The sequence below is a fragment of the Plectrocnemia conspersa genome, unplaced genomic scaffold (assembly GCF_051122295.1).
Source record: "Plectrocnemia conspersa isolate PC_06_02 unplaced genomic scaffold, ASM5112229v1 ptg000002l, whole genome shotgun sequence".
NCBI classification, from domain to species: Eukaryota; Metazoa; Arthropoda; class Insecta; order Trichoptera; family Polycentropodidae; genus Plectrocnemia; species Plectrocnemia conspersa.
The window spans coordinates 1,513,377-1,532,373 of NW_028277166.1; the positions used below are offsets into that span (position 1 = coordinate 1,513,377).

At 26.8% G+C, this 18,997-nt stretch overlaps 2 protein-coding genes across 3 annotated transcripts in view; both read right to left on the reverse strand.

Annotated features, from left to right (window-relative positions):
- Positions 1-1,004: 1,004 nt before the first annotated feature.
- LOC148237284 (royal jelly protein-like protein) lies at positions 1,005-12,723 on the reverse strand. The gene is made up of 6 exons (XM_088205195.1): positions 12,596-12,723; positions 11,638-11,864; positions 5,318-5,499; positions 5,081-5,245; positions 1,808-1,976; positions 1,005-1,714 (listed from the first exon to the last, which is right to left on the reverse strand). The coding sequence occupies exons 2-6, from the start codon at positions 11,837-11,839 to the stop codon at positions 1,110-1,112; spliced, it is 1,323 nt and encodes a 440-aa protein (XP_088061321.1). The 5' UTR covers positions 11,840-11,864; positions 12,596-12,723; the 3' UTR covers positions 1,005-1,109.
- Positions 12,609-18,997, reverse strand: part of LOC148237285 (dopaminechrome tautomerase-like) — a 30,280-nt gene continuing 23,891 nt past the window's right edge. Inside the window, exons 3-7 of one of the 2 annotated variants that reach the window (XM_088205198.1) lie at positions 17,741-18,077; positions 16,228-16,414; positions 15,969-16,163; positions 15,626-15,860; positions 12,609-12,717 (exon numbers count right to left, since the gene is read on the reverse strand). In XM_088205198.1, coding sequence (XP_088061324.1) covers positions 15,632-15,860; positions 15,969-16,163; positions 16,228-16,414; positions 17,741-18,077 — 948 coding nt within the window. In that variant the 3' untranslated portion in view covers positions 12,609-12,717; positions 15,626-15,631. Of the gene's footprint in view, positions 12,718-15,409; positions 15,861-15,968; positions 16,164-16,227; positions 16,415-17,740; positions 18,078-18,997 lie in introns of those variants that run through there. The other variant, XM_088205197.1, reaches the window with a different exon arrangement.

Consider the following 18,997-nt stretch of genomic DNA (forward strand, 5'->3'; position numbering starts at 1 on the left):
GCAATGATAATGTTTATGTAATATAGAATGAAAAACTCACTTTTCGACCTCGGAGCCCGGCGACGGGAATTCAAAATTTGAAGATTTCATTACGAAGATTGTTTATCTAATTTAATCAATGTATTCTTCTTATCCTAAACACAATATGTATTTATTTAATTTTCACAGTTATAACACACCTAGTTAATTTGCAATCCGATTATTTATAAAAGGAATAACTCACTTTTCGGCCTCGGAGCCCGTCGCCGGGAATTCAAAATCTGAATATTTCATTATGATTGTTTATCTAATTTAACATCAATGTATTTTTCTAATCCTCAACACATTATGTATATATTAAATTTTCATAGTTATAACACACCTAGTTAATTTGCAATCCGATTATATTCAGTCAAATGACAATGAATTAATGAAAATTATTGTCGCGTAGCAAAATTTTATTATTAAATAATAATTATTTAAAACTGTTGTCATGGTACTATCGGCCATCTTGTTTTATATTTGAATGCTTATTTTTATTGGTCGAAACAACAGAATGCATTACCAGTGCCAAAGCGATACGATTTTCAGAGTAGAGAATTGAAAGGAGAATCCTCCGGAAGCGACGGCTTAGAACAATTATAAATAAGATTTAGGATTAAAATCACTATTTAAATTCGAATATGTATTATAAATAAACTTTTTTAAAAGGTAATATATATAATTTATGATCTCAAAAAATAAAAAAATTTGTCATTTTAAAAAATTAAAATTAATACTCTTTACACAAAAGACATTTCTGAAAAATAGTCAACTGGCTCAAAATGACTGGTTTTAAAAGTGTCAATTGCGCTGTAAAATAAATTTTAGCGTAATATCGCTAGTTTATTGTCATTAAAAATCCCTTTCTGGCGATTAAGCACGTTCTTGGAGCAAAACATATTTTTTTATGACTACATGCCAAGAACGTAAATCATGGAAATTAAATATTCATGTACCAAATCAGGGAAATAACAGAGTTACAGTAATGTGATTTATTCAAGTAAAATATATAATAATAAAAAATGCTTATTAATTAATTATATAATATTAATGACGCTCGACCATCCGTTCGTATAGTTCTTCAATCTCTAGGGCGACTTGGCACCTCCATAACTCGAGAAACCCGGTTGATTTGGTTTTACTGAGTTTGAATGCTGATGTCCGTTTGGGGACGCGCATTTAGTATTTTTTAACAAATGATCAATCTTTCCAGCCTGAATCCTAAAATTGACTTCATTGGGAGTCATAGTTCCAGTCATGACCTTTTGGAACCTGCAAGAAAGCACCCAGAGCTCTTGTTCTCCCTTCAAATTGTTTATAATCTTCACTCCGCTAAGGAACTGTAGCTTTTCTGGATCGTACGATACAATGTCTATGTTTGCAGGAGAGTATTCTTTAGCCGAGTTCCAGCAGCCAATCGCTGTCGGAGTTGCCAATCCGAAGAACATTACACCATTTCTGTCCATGGCTTCTGTAGCAGATTGAGAAGATCGCTTTTTATCGAACACTTGGAATTTCCGTGGATTTACCGATAAAGTTTCCCAAGCTGTATCATTTCTCAACACTGAGGTTTGGACGAAATTTTCTGTCACAGAAGCTAAAGCATGGAAGTATAATGTCCTGTCGTGATCGCTGCCACGATTTGGCGATAAAGCCATACCTAATAGTCCATCCATTAGATCGAAAGATTCGCCTAAAACATTTTAATAATATTAGTGATATCCATAAAATAAAATAATTTTGCGATTCACCAACAGATGGCTATTGGAATAAGATAAATAGTTACCTTCAATATAAAATGTGCCTTCTGATGGATATGGGTAGAACAGTTTATTGTCAACTCTCCAAGATTTGTCTTTGGTGTAGTCGTAAACAATCATGTTGTATGTAGTGATATCAGCAATGTAGACAAATGTGTCGTAGCATCCTCCTTTGGGATCTCTCACATCTACAATCTGAAAAAAGCAGAATATCCAGTTACATTTTATAGGTTTCTCAGATTCTTTAGTAAATAAGGTTTATTTAAATTCCTCGAAAAATAGTTAAGGTTTGAGTCAGTAGCGTAGCGATTGAAAATTGTAATCAAACTTAACCTAAACGAATTTATCTAATGGAAAAACTTTTATACTATTGTGTAGTTATTTCTTATCTTATATTATAGATGAGTATTGTTCCAAGCTGATTTTATATACACTTAATACAAACCACAGATATGATCGTCACGAATGATCTGATCGATATGATGCTTTGTCTATTATTATACACGCCACATAATAAAATATGTGATTTTCCACACTGATTTCGAAAGGAATACAATATTTGAAACGCTGTATTGAATATAAATAAATATTGGTTTCAAGTCACAAAAAAAGATGTCCACAAATTATGAAAGATAACGTAGATATAAAACTGGGAAATTAAAATGAATTAAAAATTATTAGAGCTTAGTAAAACATACAATAAAAAAAATTAGACGCAGAATTGATAGAGATATATAATGATACTATTCTACGGCTGATTTATAAAGACACAGACAACAGTACAATGTCTGATCCAACAATTGACGATTTTTTTATTATTAGAATAACAAAAAAAATCTGCATTCCATTTCATTAAAAATATAAGAAATGGTATGACAAAAATATTTAATTTGAGAATTATAAACAAATAAATTGTGTATGCTTATAGGATGAATTTCCGATGATTCTCAAACTCTTTAGTATTTTTATTTTTGTTTTACATTTTATGTTACACGGGAGCTAACTGTGTTTTATTTATGGAGTTCTGTTAAAAAAGTGGGTTAGGCGTGACAAGCAGCAATCAAACTTTCGTCTTTCTATTATTCGGACCGTGAAAAACGTTTCCGACGAAGTGATGCAAATTTTTCATTTGAATAAACCGGATTGATCAAATTGTGACAAAAGTTTTAAAAAAAACGTGACAAATCAAAGATGAATTGTACCATTTTTTTCTAGCGACCGTGAATAGTTCGGTTAAATAAATATTACATTTCTGTATTCTCTTTAAATATACAGTAATATATTTTTTATATAATTTAATATTTTTTTTAGTTTACTAAAAATGGAATTAATAAGTACACAAACTTAATTAAAAATATATTAGTATTTCTATTAACTAGTGAGATGGACTTAATTTTAATAAATTTAATGTTATATACAATATAAATAAATAAAATGAACGGATTTTTTGATTTGATATTTAAAATTTTATGATCACAAAAAGATAATATTAAAAAACGTTAAAATAGTAAAAAAAAATACAATAAATAGGGGGCATTTAAATAATGTTAAAAAACGATAAAATAGCAATAAAATTACAATAAATACGTGAGGCATAATAATAAGTATAATACATTTTTTTTGTATTAATTGGTAAATAAAGATCTGAAATTGTTTGTCTAAAATATAGGATCATAATAAACATACCTAATTAAGTGCTTCTTAGGCTAAAATTTATCCAAAAATTAGGGTATTAATCGAAGTCATTGTAAAAAATAAATAATGTTAATCACTAATTTTCAACAAAATATATTTATTTATCTAAAAAAATCTTTAGAATTTATAATACAATATTAGATGTTAATATATTGGTTTATTATAAAAAATCATCTAAATTATGTTTCAGATATTAAAACGAAAAAAAAAAATAAGAATTCCGTTGCATTAGTTTTATGCAAGTTTTTCCTGGTATTGCTTATATTGCTCATCATACGTAAGGTAACCAAATATTTCAATTAACGCGGGACAGCTGAGAATTTAAATTGTATTGTATTATTACAAATCAATGATTTTTATTAACTTAATATTTTTTTATAAAAAAACGGTGCTAAGAATATCTGAATTCACAATACAATTTTACAGCTATCGAATCATCTTCACGCAATTATACACAGTCTTGTAAAATTGTACAAGACAATAACAAATAGTCTGGTTTCACCCTATCGAAATTCCAATGTACGTTGGATTTTATTATAATTTTAAGGAGGGATATATGCGTCAGAACAATATTTTACTAAAACAATTTCGTCAGACAGTTCAAAACTTTGCTTATAAATTTTAAATAAACGAGAGTTCAGAAAAATTTGTAATATGCGGAGCTACGCCGAATCGACCGCAACGTTCATTAAAAAAAACAGTAGATTTTCATATTTTAAACATAATAAATAGCGCAATAATATGTCTCAGATTCTAAAAAAAGTATTGTATTAATTTAAAATAATTAAACTTTTCTTTAATTCTATAAATGTATAAAATTATGCAGACATAAATAAAAAATAAATAAACTTGAACCACACAAAATCGCTGCAATATAATTAGTCAAAAAAGACTTATTAAAAGAATCTCAGAAAATAAATGATTTATTTGTTTTATTTAGATATTTTATTTTTTGCATTATATTAAAAAAGATCCGAGTGTACATATTTATTAAATGGTTTCAAAGCACTTGCATAAAATTGCTAAGGATTCCTGAATTTACATTCCATAAAATTACGCAAACAAATATAAAAAGTCTGGTTCCTCCCCAAATCATCAATATTGGTCAAAGGACCGAAGATTGGAAGGTACATTAAACTTTATTCTAATTTTCAAGGGTTTATGAGCAGAACGCTGCTGTACAGAATCATTTTCATTTGACACAAGTTTTGCCTTTTTTAATTTAAACGATAATTTTATCAAATATATGTCAAATACTTTAGTATGTTTCATATACATACATGTCTTTTTTTGTTTGTGTGTATCAATTGCGATGATCCTTAGAAGTCCGAGAAAACACGTTCTATTTACTTCGACCAGCAGTTACCAAAATACCAAGAGTTCAACCCGATCTTTGATACTACTTAGAAATCAACTGATGCAGTAGTACAATAAAAACAGACACGTATATAGTAATTTTGCTGTGGGGTCAGTTTTTAAATGTAATATCTTTTTTTGCGAAATATATTCTTAAAGTATGATTTGAATAAATGTCTATAAATTTTGTGACCCAGATTGAAAATCTAATCATATTTAAGTTTTGCGGTGAATGTTTTTTTACTTACTGGATTCACTAATAAAGAAGTAGCAGCCAAGGAAGTTGGATTGATCCTGTGTCTGTGAATCATAGTGTCCGTTCGCAAGTCGAAGACCAAGAGCTGAGGATGGCACACGCGCTCATCTCCCAAAGAACCGGTATCCAAAACCCAGAGCCTAGAGCATTCATCTATCTGTAAACAAAGAAAGGTCAAGATCAGAAAAAGTCAAGGGCTTTGTTAGTTGTTTTAACGTTTTTATCTTACGGCTATCCTATACACTGAAGTGAGTCCATCGCAATTGGCTCCTTGATTGTTGTGCCAAGAGTAGTCTGGGTAAGGCTTCAGAGTATTGCCTTCAGGATCCGGTTGCGAGCTTATAGTAGCTAAGGTGAATGGACGACCAGTATCGAATCGGGGAATGGTTACGAATATTCTGCTATTTCCTCCTGTTAGTCAGATGTTGTTAGAAATGCAATTTACATAAGTCATTTGTGTCAGAACATCGAGGTTAAAAATAATTTTATTGTAAATAGATAACTTAATATTGAAATGCGTTTCTGCTTGAAAATTTGTGGCAAAAAATTGATGAATTGTGACTTCAGAAACAAATAAGTACAAAATAAATAATCGCTGACTTTAAATTGCAAGATATTATGGTAATGATTAAGCGGAATGAATTTTTTTAAAGACATTGATTTAAGTATTGATAATATTATTGAAATGTAAATAAATATTTTGAGAAAGAATATTAAATCTGTTAAAGATTTAGAATAATGTAATAAATGTGCTTCACGAACAGAAAACACGATAGAAATCGTCATATTTGAAATATACACGAGTTTGAAGAGAGACTTAGCTTATAGTGGCCACTTAGACTTTCAGAATCTATTACCGTTTATTACCGCAATTAAAACTACTAAACCACTTGCTTATACAATTTATTCAAATACTTTAAAACACGTGTAAAAAATGTTCACAGTCATGTTCAACGGATGGTATTGTAATATGTTATCTTATGTCGCTATCAAAAAGTGACCGCAATAGTTTCACTTATAAAGGTGCACCCGGAAATAAAAAAGGCAGTGTACGGTTTTTGGTATAAATAATATTTTTTCTCATTTGTCAAAGCTTCGGCAAAGAAATGTATGCTAAAAGGTTTGACTAAAACTTTACAGATCACATTAAAACCAGACCATTGACGTCTAAGACGGACAGAATCAGAGATTCTGCGATTTTTAATGTGTCACCACTACAACTAGGGAGTATACTATTCTAACATTACAAGAACTAATCTAAATTATATCGGCCGTCTTTCAAAACCATTTTGGATTATTCTGGATTCTTCCGCAATCGACACTGCCACCCGATACTGTTCATTAGTTTATAAACAGTTATTATAACAGCTTTAATGGCATAACAACAATCCGTAAAAAAATAAAAATGCGTCTCATTAAATCCACTGATATTCTATAATTTTTTTTATACAAAAAAACTTTGATTGTAGCTTTATATAACGGTTTTTAATATAAATCGCATTAATTATAAAACTGACAATAAAATATACATGCTAAGAAAAAAGCCAAATATGTACTTAAAATCACAAGATAATTAAATTTTTAATGCAAAAATTGTGTTTTTGTTTATTAGTGGTAAAATAGTGCGTATAGGCGATAATCCTTTAAGCGCCGTACATGTACGGCGGTCGATCTTTCATTGGTTTGAGGTACCACAGATAGTTATATATTTAGATATAGTTCAAGAAATAATAATTAAAATAGATTATATGTATATATTATTTTTTCAAATTCGATTTATTGTATAGAAAATATGAAATATATGAACATTACAAAAAAATAATAATACTGTTATAAAAATGTATTGGGAGTCTCTGAAAAAATCCACAAAAGCTGAATAATATATAACAAATATGTAAAATAAATTATCGAAATTTATTAATAGATGATTGTTAGAAAAAATAATAAAATATACCAATACAAAAAAGAAATAAATTAAATCAAAGCAATACAATTTTGAGAAGTACTAATTTTTTTTCTATTATTTACTATAAATGCATTACAAAATAATAATAAATGAGTAACAAATTAGCAAACGTGTATAGATTAACTTACTACTCAAAGGGTTAATATTATTGTCAGTATTCTAAAATACATAAATACGGAAATTAACCAAAACGTAACTTGCATTTTGTATTAATAATTTAGTCTACTTTTAATGTAAGAAAAACATTTTAATTGCAAAAATTGTTATAAACTCTAATATTAGTAAAGAAATACATATATACCTATATAACTTATAATACTATAAAATTGTGTATTTTTATAGTATATTTTATATCAAAAATGATTTTATTTTATATTATATATCAAAAATGCATGCAACTTTAATACTAACGAAACCATTCATTTTTGTTTCTATTTAATTATATCGATACTTTTTATTACTAAAATAGTAACGATAACTTAATGAAAATAACGTTATTTGTGTAATAATAATTTACTTTTACTTTTTATGTAAATTTTTTATTTTAATTCCAGAAATTGTATCAATCAAAAGTACTAGTAAAGTAATGCATAAAGCTTTCAATATAATTATATTGCTATTCTTTTGCATATTGAAAAACACTGAATAACCAAATGGAAATACCGGTATTTTGGTAGTTTTAGTTTAATCTAACTAAAAATTAATGTAATTGTAAACTAAATGTAAAATATATGTATTAAAAGCTGTTCTTTCTTACAAAATAGTTTTTATAGTACTAAAGAGCTTAACAAAATAAAATTGTATAATTGTAAAATATAATTATATTCTAAAAAAAAATATGCATATATGTTTACCAGAATTCCAAACACATAAAAGGTAAATAGCGCTTTTTTACATTATTTCAATGCTAATTGCTAATATAGACTTAATGTCGTTTGACAAAATAAATAACATACGCAATAGTTCAACAAACATTCGGATGTCAAGTGTTATTTGATGTATTATTATAAATCTTAAGGGTTAATACGATACTAAATATTAGAGTTCAGTGGTGTTTGATGAAGATTTGCAAAAGACAACGATAACTATAAATTAATAACAAATTATTAATAGCATTAATACCAAATTATTTTATTAAATTTAAAGTGACATTTAACTTTAGTTTTTCGTATCTAGTAAGAAACGAAAGACTAAACTTCGTCGGCGTAACAAACAATAATGCAGATGTGTAATAAGTGGTATATATTAATTTTATAGCTAAGTGCACTATCAACCGTTGGACTCTACTTTAACTTATATATTTTTTTCTACTGAATATTTTATTTTAAATTATGTTCGTCAAATGTACTGATTTTGTAAAGATTCTGATATGTATTAGACAAAAAACAAAGAGTCTGGTTCTACTTAAAGTATTTGTCAGAGAATGGAGGATTGGAAAAAAGTTTGACTTTTACCTATTACTCAAGGGTATATAATCAAAAACACGATGGCACTAAAATGACAATAAATTAAAATATTAATCAAACCTACAAAACTTGATTATTAATAAAAACAGATATTATAAAGAAAAGCAGTCTACTAAGAACCACTGATAAGCTATTATTTTAGGACACATAATCAATAATATTACGGCACTGAAACATAATAATAAAAAAGAAGAATCACAACAAAAATCCACAATTTTCAATACAAGAAAACGACAAGGAATAAAAAAGTATTGATTAAAGCTTTCTTTAATATAAGTTGAAAAATACTTCTCGAAGAGCTATCTATAAAATTTATGTACATATATAGAAAAAAACAATTCAATGTTACATAAAAATCAAGCAATAAAATTAAATAATCAAAATGGATTCTTTTTCTTAGAATGTGAAACAATATTATTGTATTTATTCAAGGTTAAATCTATTAGTTGTTATATTAATTGAATTAAAAAGTGTTTAATATTTTTTTATGTTAATCTGTTTAGTGGAAGTAGATAATAAAAAATCATATCATAAAAACTTGTGGCTATTACATAATTTTCTTTGGTAAAAAAATACAAACAAGTTCTTAACTCGTATATGTTTGGGTCATTTTTTGTCTATACTTTTTACAATAAAGAATGATGATTCCATTTGAACAAAAAACTGGTAGCAGAACAAAGCATTGGGCAAAAAAATAGATAAACAATTGTTGGAGCATATATCCGGATTGTACTCGAGGACATAAATGACGAGCGTTTTAACTAGTATTGCGAATATAATCTATAAAAAAGTAGATAGTTAACTGGAATTATAAATAAAAATTTTCAGACTTACATTGGAAAGCATGTTTTTGACGTCAATATATAATGGGTTTTTAAAGAATTATTTACAACATAGTTCATAGAATTTTATAGAACATATATGCTTTTCGGGGATTTTATTGTCCAATATATAATTGACTAACATTAACCACCTTTCTGTTTTTTTGCATGTTATTAAAGTCGTCCATGCTTTGAATATATTGAAATAACATATAATATCGGGTATGAAATATTCAATGAATTGCAAAAGTTTCTTAGACTTGCATTGAAAAGCTTGTTTTCGTCTATAGGTTTTTCCACATAGCTAAGGAGTGAATCATTATATAATGACTTTGAGCTTTTTATGGAACTATTCACACTATAATTAATACAATTTTATAGAATAGATTATTATATATGTTTCGGGAATTTTTATTTTTTCTGAGAAAACCTTACTCACGTTTCCGTTTCTCTAATCTGTTATTTTTAAAGAATATAGACGTCATTAGAAAACATTTAAAATTATAGTTAAATCATATAGTTTTATTATCTTTATATAATAATTATTCAATTTAAATGCATTTTATAAAAAGTCAATGGACCAATAAAAAATTACAATGAACTCAACAACAATACTATATAATTTTGTAATAGCGAAGATTAGGATTATTATTTATTACCTTATAAATAATTATCTTATATATTAATTAGGAACACATTATTTATTTTATTGAAAAACAATTCATTAATAAAAATCTATACAGATAATATCAATAATTATTTATAAATATAAAAAAAGATATGATATTTATGGAATTATATTTCAGCATGATTAAGACAATTAATTAAATGCTAAAACTTTTAACAACTTGTTATTAGTATTAATATGTTATTGTGGTGCTACTTAATGGGATTAAAATTTTATTGCGTCAAAAACTGTATTATTTTAAGATATAAGATATCTAAATAATTATAATAAATGTACAACTTAGGCTACCTTTGAATGCGCCACTTAAATATTTAAAGTAATAAATAATGAATTATTTTTCTATTGATTCATTAATAAGCTTTATAAATAATATTTATAATATGTAAATTATTAAATTAAAAATGAGGAACTGAAAAATATATTAAATACTATATAGTGTTTTTATAAAAAAAATATTTTCTTGCATAGTTATTTTATAATATTTTATATTTATGTCACAGTGAAAGTGTATTATGAGTCAAGTTTTTGTAAAATCACATTCTAATACATTTTTACTAGTAGATATATATTTCTATTAGCGATTTTATAATTTAAATAATAGGCGCTAGTTAAATTATATTCTTATAAATTGTAATTCGACAGTTGCGAAACGTCCATTTGCTGTTAAAACTCAATTTAATAAAGACTATAAAACTAACTATAGATTTTCAACTTTTATTAGGTTAAATTTGAGTTAAAAATGGATTTTTCATAACTGTGAAATTGAGTTACATAGACATTTTAGTGCAGAATATATTTTCAATAGCGCCTATCATTAAATTCGAATATGTTTTTACTGAAACAGTATTTTAAGAATATTGTATATGTATAATTCATATTTATAAGTATTAGAAAAGTAAATTACCCACTATATAGAGTTGATAACACATTTTTAAAAAAATAATATACTTTTAATCAAATTTTATGTCTATGTGTTTTTACATTGAAGTTATATTTTTAATGGCGTTTCAGTTAAAGTATATCCTGATATATTTTCACTAGTAGATAGATACATATGTCTATTAGCGAAAATTTAATTTAAATTTAAAGTGATAGACACTAGTGAAGTTATATGCTACTGTAAAATATATCTGAAACTGAATTTGACAATTGCGATACGTCCATTTGGTTTTTAAACTCAAACCTCACCTATACCCTTTAATTAAACCCAGCTTGATTTAATAAAAGCTTTGAAACTGACAATAGATTATCAACTTTTATTAGATAAAGTTTGAGTTTACCAATGGACCTTTCGCAACTGTGAAATTGAGTTTCATAGAGCAGCATAATACTTTCAATAGCACCTAGCAGTTAATGCAAATAAAATTATACTGAAACAGTTAGTAAAATTATATTTACGCGAACCCACGTACACGTAACATTGTGTTAAAAAATACTATAAAAATTCAGCAAAAGTAAAAAAATAGTAGATAATATACTATATGTATATAAGAGTCAAATTTTCGAGTGAAAATTTAGGTTAAATAAAATAAACAGTGTATATAATCGATTATCACTGTTTGTTAAAATGAATTAAAATAGTATATAAATATTAATTAAAATTCTTACCATGTTCGTAGAATACGTCCATATCTATAGGCACTGAAGCACCCTTTACATAAAACTTCCTATTAATGGCATCGAATTTAGCTGATTTGTCAGGAAAAGAGAGATCCAGTTCTTTCCATTCTTTCACCAATTTCAGTTTGTTTAAGCATTGTATTGATTGTACGAAAGCGATTATCAGCACTATTAAAAACGTCGATTGCATATTGAGGATTGCCTTCTAATAGAACCTTTAAATAAAAAGAGAGTCATTTTATATAAACGAATTACTTTCAATGCTTCATTAATGTGTCATGGTTATTTCACAAAAAGTTATCAGGAATTACAGACAATATAATTTGTCGGTTGAAATGTGCGTTTGATAATTAATTAAGTGAATTTTTACGAATACAAATTTGGTTTTAATGAACTCGTTATCATATAATGTTAATTTAAAGTGTGTTAAAATTTCGCTGTTTATTTATTTCGACGGTGTATATTTTAATTTAATTGTTTGCTAAAAAAACTGACTTTCTAGTAAATTTGGAATTGTATTTAAGTTTAAATTAATATATTAAACAATAAAAATAATCTAAAAAAACGAGAGCTATGAAAATCTTAATGATCTTAATTGAATGACTAATAATGTATATTATTTATATAATACTTCAAGTCATAAATTGAATAAAAATTTACATATCTTTTAAATATTACTACATTTTTCTATTCATCTTAAATAATAATTACAATAATTGAGAAACATTTACAATCAGACATATCGTGAGAATGTTTTTTTAGTTGTGTAAAGTTAAGCACGACTGTTATAAAGTTTAATATTAATTCAAGGTTAATTTATATTCTACAAGTTCATTGTGAATCTAATAAAAATATGTAATCAATGTTAATAATTCAAGCTTATTTTTTTATTATAAACCTACAATTTACATGTATAATTATTAAGTCAATAAAAATAATATCTTACAAGAGTGTTGAGGTGAGTGTTCACTGGCTCGACTCGTAGGCAACTGTTGCATTTAAAGTCAGAAGTTAACTGAAGATGTTTTTGCCACTGCTTTATATTATATACAGAATTTTCGCACTCCGCTTCCATCGGTAGTCAGCGTTAAAAAATAACGGTAAACTTAAATAAACACATTACATTGTTGTCTAAACACTTATTGGTTTTAAAACACGTTCTTAAATAAAACATGTTTACAAAAATATTTTTTAATTTTTATTTTATTTATATATATATGTATATTTATATATAAAAAATGTACAAAAGTAATTAAATTTATACAATTGAATGGAGTATACATATTTACATTCGAAACGACGAACTAAAACTATTGTGACTAATTTTTATTATTTGTTTTAACTATTAGAATATATCGTTTGACTAACGTATATTAAAAATAAATTATTAAAACAATGTTCTATGTACACTATTATGTTTTTAATAATATATATTTTAATTTAATTTATTATGTATTTTTTAATTGTGATATCTTTAAGCTGTCTACCAATGAGACGGCTTCTATTTGTGTTCTATGTACATATGTAAAATAATAGGTTGAGTAATAAGTCGTCGAATATTTTGTTTTTACTTGACGCAGTATATTCATTTTTATTTTTAGTCTTACTAAACTATCAAAGAAGTGTTGTTTTTGCGGTTGCGTGCATCATTACACGCCTGAGATATAGTGCTACTTAAGTGCCATTGAAATAGCTGCATGATCGGTCTTATTTTACTGAATATGGAGCTTCAAGAATCTCTTGAAAGTATTAAAAACACTGATTTTTTAAAAATACACAGTATAATAGCTATTAGTTTTAGTTCTTATTTATAATTATGCGATTAAAGCGAAGTTTATGGCACCAAAATTAGTTTTGTGTGTTTTTGTTAGAACGCATGCGGTTGCGCGCATCACCGCACGCCTATTTAAGCAGCATGGAAATGGATGCCTAGCCGAATATGAAGCTTTAAGAGTGGTTAAAATATTAAAAATAAGTTCAAGAATATGTTGTTGATATTTTCAACTACGTATTATATTTATTATTAGTTTTAGTATGCATTTATTACTGTGCAATTAGGGCGAAGTTTATGGCACCGAAATTTATTTTACGGGCTATATTGTGTTTTTTGCGCTGGAATGCATGCGGTTTCGTGCATCACTGCACGCCTGGGGCTATAGCGCCACGAAAAAGGATTATCAGTCTTATTCCATTAAACATAAAGCTCTAAAAGTAATTTCATACGCTTAAAAGAAGCAATTAAGAACAACAAAAAAGTACTGCTGGGTTCATTGCTCATTAAATCCATTTTTATGCGCCATGAATTGCTTATCGGGAATTGAATTGGTCACGCATGCGCACTAAAACTCCAGTCGTTACTCGTGCTCTTGTGTCATCAACCGTACATGCGGTCGTCATTTTGAATCTGTATTTCTCCGCCCTGTGCAATGGGAGCTGTCGGCTTTCCATACCAATAGCCGGGCAGGTGTGAAATCTTCCATACACTTTACATCCCGATTTAAGAAATACAAAAATAATTTTCCAGAACCGCTTTTGACGCTCATATGGACCTTTTTTAATTTTATGAGGTTGAAAAGTGAACTTATTTATATATATATTCGTCACCAGAATTCCATTTAAAATCTATAAATTGCATTAATAATCTGATTATTAAAAATGAACTAAAAGATACGAAAGTATTAAATTTAATAAAATTAATTTTACCATACCGGCGACAAGTACTTCCGTAGAAAGATCATTTTCTATAATGAAAAGAATTAATACATTAACTAGAAATAGTCAAAGTGAGAAAAGATTGTCAGCTCTTGCATTCAATTGGAAATATTTTTAGACATATTAATGAAAGAACATATATTATATGATGCGATTATTAATGACTTTTGTAAGGAGCGGCAAATAAAGAAAATAAATTAAAAAATATAGTTTTTGTTTCCCCTCCCTGACCCCATGCCCTGTTTCAAGAGTCACCGCACGTCACTGATTCGCATATAAAAGTTGTTTTAACACTGTTTATTATTAAATATATATTTATATTAAACAGTGTTAAAACAACAAGCAATTTTTTTTTAAAAAAAATAGCAAATTTTATTGCTGCACAGACAAATGCTTTGCAAAAATTCTAAAATAAGATGAGGGTGGGTGCTATTAAATTTATATTATAAATATAAGTATATGGCAAAATAACATTTTCATACTTAAATGGTTATATATTATATAGTAAGACTTTTTGTATTTCATTGTATGACAAAAATGGGTAGCAATTGAGATATGAATTAAAAAAAATAGTTATAAACAAAAGATATAGCACAAAATCAATTTCAAGCAGCATCAAGAGTCACAAGATTAAATTGAAGATGACGCAGATAAAAAATCAGCGTAGGAAGAGATAAAATCAAGACTTCACCCAAGATGATGACCGTAACATGAATGATCGAAACACCGGTATAAGGGATGTATGTCGTGATAAATTTCGGCATAGTTAACACTTGAAAACTGCAATATATAATAGTTTTAAAAGTATAAAAATATAATTTACAAGATAAATGATTCTGATTAAAGAAAGTGAGCGATAGCTTTGTGCACCTTCTCATCATCAAGTGTACATTTGTACCAAAAAATCTTAATATTTGACCATTTATTTATAATAATAATATCAAGCTGATACTGATTTTATACTATAAAAATATCCCAAGTAATATAATGCATAAGAATATGTTATATTGCATTTTTTAATAAATAATATTTAAATTTTGCACCCCAATTTTGATATTTCAGTTCTCGAAAGTTAAATATCTATGCGTGTCATAAAAACAATATTTTTCATCAGATATTAATTATGCAAGTATTGATATTTGGACCAGAGTCATGCCTTTAGAATTTTTAACTAAAAAAATATGAGTTCTAAAATGATTGAAGTTTACATAACTCAACGGAAATTAAATTATTACTCAACCTAATATTAATTTAAGTGATGTACTTTTTTTTAATAGTATGAAGTAGAGTTGACTTGACGATAACCGCGCGAGAGTTGTTGATAGGGATTGTAATTTGGAAGAATGCGAAGAACTCTAATATTGACGATCGATGGTGATGCTGTTTTCAAGAAGAACCTTTGGAAGGCACTGGTGAGAGCCCAAAGAGTGCCTCCGTCTTTTTCGATCCAACGAAGCTCAGCAGCAAACTGCAATCTTTCTGGATCATAGTCTATAACTCTGTAAATAAATGGTTTAATACTTAGCTACATGTTTTTTTATTTAAAAATATTTTAGTTAGGCTTTCCATTAAGATATGCCGTGTTAAAAATATTTAAACATATTTACTCGTGTTGATTTGTGATTGGATTCCATGAAGCGATGGCAGTTTCAGTCAAAGGACTGTAGAAGAATGTGTCTGTGTTTGGATCAATGTCAATTCCAAGGCCTTGGGAAGATTTACGTCCAGCTAGTTTTACTGGAAGTTCCTGACCTTTTGGTGGTGGTCCTCTTTGTAGAGCAGCGGTGGATATCATGAAAGTCCTGCAATTTAAAATGTAAAAAATATTATTAAAGTAAGATAGATTTATCCTGATTAAATCCTTACCTGTCAGTTGCAAGAGGATGGAAGTAGACCAACTGTTGTTTAGGAGAGAAAGCTAAACCGACGATTCCATCCATGAGTGTGAAAGTATCTTCTCCGATTCTGTAATCGCTGAACTCAGGATCTGGGTACATTGATGCATGAGTCACTCTCCAAGTTCTGTCGGTTCTGCCGTCATATATAATCATTCCTAAAAGTAAAAATAAATTGTAAAGAATTTGTAGGACTTAGGCAATATTATAAAATATTTCTTGCATTTTTAGATTTTAGTTTTGAAAAATTAAATTTAGGTCAATTTTATTTTTGAAAAATTTTTGTATATAATATTAACTATCTGACATATATTTAATTTGGAAATAATTTATATGTTAGTTTAGGCTCTACGTCAAAATTAAAATAATAACGTTTATGTAATAAAAATCAAATAGAAAATAAGTTTGCTAGCATATGCATTTTATGTCATAGTTTTTTACGATTATTTATGTTTCGTTACGATACATAATTTTATCATTAAATAAGATAAAAAAACACATAAAATCATAACAAAAAACTAGCTCTCAAAATAAACCAGAAATTTTAATTTATGTGACTATAAATTTAATTTAAATAATTTACTTTATAATATGTATTATTGATTATCTTAATAATTCATAAAAAATATATAGTTTAAGTGATCTTTGACTTTTTTCAAAGTAAAAGTATTAAATTTTTTTATGATTTTTTTTATTAAATATGTTAAAATACTAGATTTCTATTTTTATGTCACCTTATGACAAATATATTTTTTAATTTTTAATAAGATAATTAATTTAAATATATAAGTTATGTCTGTCATATTAATTTATAAAAATGCATTCTGCAATAAATTTTAAATTAATACCTAATAGAGAATTCATACAAAAATCCAGATATCTGAAAATTGTTACATACTTATTTTTTTTAAAAAAAGTTGTAAATAATTTAAGTAAGTGTAAATATTATTTAGTTTACTAAAAATCTTACTTTAAAACTAAGCTTTAAATGAGTTCGATATATACCATTTATTTTTATATATTGTATAATTAACAAATATACTAACGTTATTTAGATTACTATATTGTAAAAGAAAAATGTTTTCCTTTGAAAAATAAAATCTAAAATATGAGATATTATAGAGAAATATAGATGTAAGTATCATAATATTGAAAAATACTTCTTCATCATTATAAGAATATTATGAATAAATTATTAATTTATAAAGCTACAATATTATTTTGTCAAAAAGAGAGAAAACGCTATCAAAAATAACTGTAAAAGTAATACAAAATTTTCATCACAATGATAATAAAAAAAATTACTATTTATATAATAAAACACTTAATTAAAATCTACAGAAAAAATTGAATATTCACTCAGATCATTGTTTAATATATTGAATAAAAATATTTTAATAAAGCAAAAGTCTATATAGCAAAAAAACGATGAATTAAAAAAAAGTAAAACATCTGTGTGCTAGTAAAAATGTATTATATCTTACCAGGGGCTGCGGTATCAGATATGTAGACAAATACGTCATTGCATTGCCCAGCTGGATTGCTATGCGTATGATCGATGATGAGATTAGTAGTCAAGGTATTCATTCTCAAGACTTCTTGGGGCAAACGGATACTTCTCAAAGGTCTATGGGTCTTCATGTCGAATATCACGATTTTGGGCGGACACACGGATGTAAAATTGTCGATCGAGTCCATGATTCCAGAGTCTAAAACCCATAGTCTGTTGCAGCGATCGGTCCTTATTCTGTAGACACTGATGAGGCCAGAACAGTTGAAGTCTCCGACACCAGCACCATGCCATGACCAGTCTGGGAAGGCCTGAAAATATAAAGAATAAGTCTTTAGTAAAGGAGATAATATAAAGATAATTTAATTTATCTAATTATAATAAATACAACTCTAGTACTGTTGTACATATACACATTTGTGTTGTGTAATTTAATTAATAAATTTTATAAAAATATGCTGCAATGTAACAATCTGAGGTGAAACTTGCAATTAAAGGTAGAGAGGTCGAGGGAGGAGGCAAAGGAAAGTTCAGATTTCACCAGTGCGCTTTAATCGGGAAAGCTTTAACGATTATTTTGGTGCATCTGCATTTATTACACAATTATGGTGATCATAAGGTTAAAAGGTTGAATTGAAGAGCTGTGATTAATTGTAGTTAAAAAAATGAGGATGATTTCGAAAACATCGTGTTTTTCGTAAGTAGTTATTTTATTTTAATTTATTAATAAGCAATTAGCTAATCAAAACACTTATTCAATTTATACATATATTATAATAGCTTATATTTGCATTCTGTAAATAAGTGGATGTTTATTTATTTTATAAACTTTTTTTAAGTAATGCAAAAATTCTCAAATAGTTATATAAATTTATAATACGAAAGGAATTTATTATTAATATTTATTGAATTATTAAATTTATTATTTATATATGTTTTGTATATAATTTTTAATTTTTTTAATTAAAGTTGCTAACTTAACTTAATTAGATTTATTTTTTAAAAACACTTTTGTGAATAAAATTGCAGGAAAAATATTTTTCCTGTATTTGAAAATTTTTTGGTTTTGGAGTTTTTGTCCTTTATGCTCTATTTCATATTAGACGAGACTGTTAATCAGGACAATGCGGTATTTTTTTAAAAGTCTTATCATGAAATCATGAAAGTAAAATGGTTAAATATGTAATATAATATGCATTCATTTTTTAACATTTCAATCATAAAAAAAGTT